The sequence below is a fragment of the Cyphomyrmex costatus genome, unplaced genomic scaffold (genome assembly GCF_001594065.2).
Source record: "Cyphomyrmex costatus isolate MS0001 unplaced genomic scaffold, Ccosl1.0 scaffold193, whole genome shotgun sequence".
Classification (NCBI taxonomy): Eukaryota; Metazoa; Arthropoda; class Insecta; order Hymenoptera; family Formicidae; genus Cyphomyrmex; species Cyphomyrmex costatus.
This window is the reverse complement of record NW_017275965.1, coordinates 5,607,765-5,613,764: the sequence shown is the minus strand read 5'-3', so window position 1 is coordinate 5,613,764 and position 6,000 is coordinate 5,607,765. Positions and strand designations below refer to the sequence as shown.

The 6,000-nt window shown below is 40.6% G+C and overlaps 1 protein-coding gene across 1 annotated transcript in view; it reads right to left on the bottom strand.

Moving 5' to 3' along the window:
* Window positions 1-190: 190 nt before the first annotated feature.
* Shrm (shroom) overlaps window positions 191-6,000 on the bottom strand; it is a 67,760-nt gene continuing 61,950 nt past the window's right edge. Inside the window, exons 10-17 of the mRNA XM_018538228.1 lie at window positions 5,693-5,808; window positions 5,532-5,554; window positions 5,309-5,459; window positions 4,854-5,206; window positions 4,128-4,275; window positions 1,711-1,921; window positions 1,033-1,299; window positions 191-505 (exon numbers count right to left, since the gene is read on the bottom strand). Of these exons, the coding sequence (XP_018393730.1) occupies window positions 254-505; window positions 1,033-1,299; window positions 1,711-1,921; window positions 4,128-4,275; window positions 4,854-5,206; window positions 5,309-5,459; window positions 5,532-5,554; window positions 5,693-5,808 (1,521 nt within the window). The 3' untranslated portion in view covers window positions 191-253. The remainder of the gene's footprint in view (window positions 506-1,032; window positions 1,300-1,710; window positions 1,922-4,127; window positions 4,276-4,853; window positions 5,207-5,308; window positions 5,460-5,531; window positions 5,555-5,692; window positions 5,809-6,000) is intronic.

The following is a 6,000-nucleotide window of genomic DNA, read 5'->3' as shown; positions in this document are numbered from 1 at the left end:
TTCTTATATTATTTTATAAATAATATATATATATATATATATAATTGAAAATCAATTAATTTAAAGTAAAGATAAACATATTTCTTTCTATTTTGTTTCTCTTTTGTGTGTCCCCTTAACTTTTCATCTCTATTAACTTATTTTTCGAGTCAGCTAGACTCATTATACGGAACACCATTGTTCACGCCTGGAAATGCGCGGTTATTTAAAAATCGATTTCATAATAACTTAGCATGTAAGTCCCTCGTTACGACTAGTCAATTGCCTCTTTCAACGCAGCTAATTGCTCTTCGCCAAGCTTCACCTTGTCCTGTATCTCGCGACCGTCCACTATCAGTTTCGCCTTCATGTTGATGAAATGCTGGTAGTCAGCAAATTCTTCTTCATTCAGGTACTTTGCTAGAATCGCCGACATATTCACGCTACGTTTATCGATATTGTTCTTCAAAATCTTCGCTTCTTCTAATTGATCCATTAGCTTGTCCCGTTTGCTCTCCAAAATTTTCTACAAAATAACAAAATTAATGTAAACAAAAATTTATAATTATATACGTATGTGTCATTGCAAAAATGCAATACTTAAAAATTTATAACACACACACACACACACATATATATATATATATAAATTAAAATAGATACTCTCTAAAATTTTTTAAGTAAAATCTCATTCTTATAAATTGAAAATTGAACCATTCTTTTGAAGGCTGATTTAATTTTCATTCTTTAAAGTGAGATTCCACTCTAAAGAATTTTGAAAATAAACATATCTACAACGGACAGATAAGAAATATTTGCAAGGCTCTATTAAATATCAGAATAAATATCGTTATTACTTGCAATTGAAATTATACATTTATTTTTACACATTTTTATACGCGATAATTCGATTTAATGTATTACATGATCTATTATCAAATATTTATACTGAATTACGAAATGTATCGTAATCGGTAATTATATCCCACATATAATTAATTTTAATTGGCGACTGAAGAGCGCTCGTAAGAAAACAAAAAGTTTCATACTTACTCTCTCTGCATGGTCGGCCGGCATTCCATAAAGGGCGTTCTCAGCTCGAGCCAACCTACCACTGAGACCGAGAAGAAGACTCGTAATCTTGCCGACTTCCTCTACGTGATTCCGATACTTGGACGCTTCCGGCGGGCGAGCCACAGCGGAAACGCGAGCGGCGACTCGTGCACCCAGAGTCTCGTTCACCTCACCTTCCTCTCTTACGGCCTCCTGCTCAGCCCTGAGAACCACCAGCTTCCTGTCGAGGCGCATCATCAGCTCCTCCTGAAAAAAATCATTCATAGTTCTAGAATAACACGCACGAATCGATGCGATACTATGGGAACGCCGGTACTTGTTGCTACGAGATTCGACAGATCAAGAAAACACGGAGATGTCTAATAGACGAGGTAATAATTTGCTATGCGAACAACTAGTTAGGTAACAGTCCAGGCTTAAAGATATATGATAAGTAGAAATTCCAAAGTGCGGCAATTACATTTTACATAAGACCAGATTGTACTCGGAGGCTGGATGAAACGATACTTATTATCGTCTTATCTTCGCGTAATCATTATTATCCCTCCGCTTAGGAGCCCCGCGATCACATACCGATCAAATTTAGTCGCAGGCAACCATAGAGTTAATTATAGTACATCCTACAAGCGTTTAATTATGCTCCGGTTTGTGAAGTACCTTTTTCTGCCTAAGGTCAAGGCTGTTCGTTGATACTACCGCTGGCGCATCCTCTTGATGTGTTAATCCTTCCGCCGTGACGTCCCGCGAGTATCTCGTCAGGAACCTCGCCTTTCCCTCGGATGTCGTGAAATAAGCTGAAGTGAGGGATAAGGGGCTAGTAGAATCGGCCGACAGTGGCGTGACGGGAGCTGAAGGTATCGTTTCGTGTCTGAAAAGAATTTATTATGATGATTACACCTTCGGTTGGTTAATACGGACTAAACCGGACCGTATTTCTCTCTCTCTCTCTCGGTATTTATGCAAAGATATAATTGTCATCATTGCGAGAAGGCAAGAAATTGCGTCAATGAACGTGAGTCACGATTGAATTAATCTCAACGTTTCCGAGGCGAGGCAGGGGAAACAGAATGATTTGTGAGTGGAATGTTTTGCAGCGTAGAATTCGCGGTTTATTTTCGTAATCAACCTCAATGATGAGCAATAAAGTCATACACGTGATATTGAATAAATTCTCAAAATGGACAGAAAACGCTTAACGGGATGTTAGTTCATAATCCATAATTCATAATCCAGCTGCGATTGTTATCAGTTAAATGACACATGTACGATCTTGTACGTCTAAGTGAGTCTACAAAAGAAGAGAAAGTGATAAAGAAAGGAAAGCGAGTTGTATCGGACTACACACTATTAAAAAAAAATTATTCAATTGTGTGATTTGCTGAAAGTTACTTTCAAGATCAGTTAAAAACGAAATACCGCGACTAAGAAGCGGAAGTGAATTCCAATGTAATTATCTCTTCAATCATTATTTGCATGTGTATACCGGGTACGTCCGAACGAAATTGTCGCGATTTTATTGCTATCTAAAATTGCTTTCGAAAGTGTCGATTTTTCTTTCTTTCCACTGTAAAATATGGTAGAAAGTTCGGCACATACAGCTAAAACTAATTTAACGTAATACGTCAGTTTCTCCCTCGTGATTTTTGGCCGATTCTTAAATCGTCGGTAAAAATTTTACCATATTCTTGAGCACACTTCGTTTTCATACGAAATTCTAATTTACAAGTTGTTACGTAGACTACGAATTTTTGATGGCACTTAGCGCCTAATACTTTAACGTTCAAATATAATAAAAACAAAAGTTGTATCTACTTTTCTGGAGGACCCATTTCCATTTCCCGTACTTCGCAAACACGCCGAACACTTTGCTACACGATGCGTCACTTTCAGCCATATGTCGGAGACTGGCAAATAATATGATGCGTAGAGAACAGGCACGAAGTAGTGCTTGACAATATCATTTATGGCGGATTACGTAAGAACCTCGATGCTGTGGCACTTTCTCTTTGAGTACGGAGGAAGTATTGTCCGTGAGTGCGCAAGACAGATCAGATCGACGAAAAAGGGAAGAGTCGCAACGTCATAAAATTAAATAACAATAGACAGTAACCGTGAAATGCATTCGATGCGATAATATAAATATATTGTCAAACCTAACAATTATCTTGAAATACTGAATATAAAAAAGATGTTTCAATATTTTACGATACGATTATGCGTAAGACATCTCATTGTCAGTCGACAAAGGAAAAGACAGAATGTTAAACGTAATGTTACAAAATAAAGAAGAAATCCGTCTGCTCTTATTTGTTTGTACAAGATATTTTCGTCTGTTGCTACTAACGATTTGTTACATTCAGATGTTTATCATCATTAGAAAACAACAATTAGATTCATGATAATGAAAGTTCATTAGTGACGTCTGTCAGGAATTTTGTCGTCTACGTCCACATAAACGTCGTTCGTAGGATAATAAATAGTCTCTACACACGTCTGGCAAAATGAGATATTTTCGGACGTGTGCCGCCTTCTTTTCACACGAAATATCGTGTGAACGGTATACACGTTTGTCTGGCGTTCTGCCAAAAAGATTGACGCAGATTTATTTTATCTGCAGTTGCGACCACACAGCGCGCGAATGTGTGCTCGAAGAAATTTAAATGACAGTCAGCAAATTGAGCAAAAGGAGCTTCCACTTGTTTATTAAAATTATACGGCTCTTCCTAGACATACGCGTCGACCAATTAAGTCAAGTAAAGAGAATCGCGAATTTTTTTGCACTTATAATGAACGCCTTCGGATTCCGAGGCATTCGAGTTGATTAATAGCACGTAATCCAATGCTCGCGAGCACGTGAAAACTATCAATTATCGCATTTGGTCTATATTTACGTTGTCTTATCTGCCTTGCCCGTAACAACAATCTTACTGACCCTTGCGATGCAGTCGGATGAAGACAACGCGCGTGATATCGGCGCGGCATGAGCTGCCTCATAAATATGCCTTAATTAAGTGAACTTCAGTCGAAAAAAAAAAAAAAACGAAGAAAAAGAAAAGAGAATAAGAAGAGCTCACTTTTTATCGTCCACGTCCGCGTCGTCGCTGCAGGAGGCCGTTGACTCTTCCAGGGAGAGCCGTCGCCTTGTTCGTGGCTGCAAGGTCGCCTCCGCCCTGAACAGGCCGGAAACGTAGTCGGTGGGTTTCTTGTGCTCCGGCGCTGGAACTGATAAGAAGCAAAAAAAAAAAAGGGACATCATCAGGCGTTCTCGGTACGCGCGTTTCCCTCTTCGCACAGTTCGTTTCACGCTCTAGGGATCTCCGCGTCCTTATGGAAGCCATAATACGACAAGGGATTGCATCGAATATCGCGACGACGGCATATAATTGAATAAGACAGTGTCGTGTCGTTGATTAAATTAGCGCTTATTAAAACAGAAGGTTATTGCCCTCGAATGCTTGACTCTATACCGTGTCCCAGATGATACTTGTGCGCGCGCACTCGCGAGTATGTATGCATTATCCGCGCGTTCAAGCAAGGTTAACGTGTATATGTGTGTGTGTGCGTAAAATAAGCGTGCGACAGAGTAAGTGTAACGATCATATATATGTCAGCGTGAGTTCTGCGTTAGCGAACGCTATTTAAAAATTAAATAACATATCTAATTGAATCAATTCCATTGGCATGTATTAATGGTGACGTAGAGCAAATAATAAACTCAGCAGATGAACGATGCTCTTCAGAAACCATTACTCATGCAATTGAAACAGTACGATGAAGATAACGATAAAAAGTATGCTCACCGAGTATGGGCACCAGCTTGTCGTTGGGGCTGAGTTGACTGGCTAGATCCTTGCTGAGTTCTTCGCACTCGATCTCCTCTGGTAATTTCTTCCTAGATTCCGGAAGCGGCCGTTGAATTTTGTTGGTGCAATCTTGCTCCGTGTCCTCCAAGATATCAGTTTGCGAAGCGGCGTCGCTGGTGGCCGCGTTTACCCGAAGCACCACCTCGGTACGTTGCACTAACGTTAATCCTTCTATACCCGGCTGAGGCGACACGCAAAGCGACGATCTCGGTGACGACTTGTCCTCCTCCACCGGCGAATTTCTCGGTGAGGAGGAAGAGGATGCTTTGGAAACGCTTGAGATCGAAGACGTGGACGATCTGCCGCCAGTTCTAAATTTCGAAGACGCGGAAAGTCTCTCAATTCGCGATTCCGTATCGCTCGTTTGACTCAGCCGGCTCGGCGAGTTGGATCTGTTCCAGGAACCTGTATTGTCCGTTTGAGTCGGGCTAGAGACTTTTCTGTTAGAGGTATATTCTATCCGAGCTTCGTTCCGCGTGAGAGAATCGAGAGAACTTTTAGGAGATGATCCGGACAGCAAAGCTCGAGGCGATACGCGAGCATCTATCGATCTTCCTGAGGAAGAGGTGCTCGAGCAACTTCCTGATCGTCTTGGAACAGCTCCTCGTGGACTACTAGTCTCGATATTATTCGGTGATCTCGGTGGTGAACTCGTCGGTGGTGGTGGTCTGTCGGAAAAGAGGGTAGCTTCTATCGAGTTCTGTATTTCGTGTTTTCTGGCCCAACCATTATCGTAATTTGTGGCTATTGACGACGTTGTAGTGCTGATAGAGTACGTGGATATCGTGCTATTCGACATTGATACACCACCCATCCTCTTTTCATTACGGCGATTTAATAATTCAATATTCTGCGAGGTCATCTCGATCGTAGCGCTTCTATCACGAAAGAAGTTGTCGCCGGTAATTGGAAGCGGACCACTGATTTCTCGTAGCTGCTTCTGCAAGTAAACGTTCGAGGTAAATTATTTCATGGAAAGTTCAGAAACAACAACACAGCATAATGAGTAAAATAAAAGTGAGTAAAATATTTTAAAAGGTTAATTTGCAGCACATAATCGTTTGAAGCACGTAAACTAAAACGA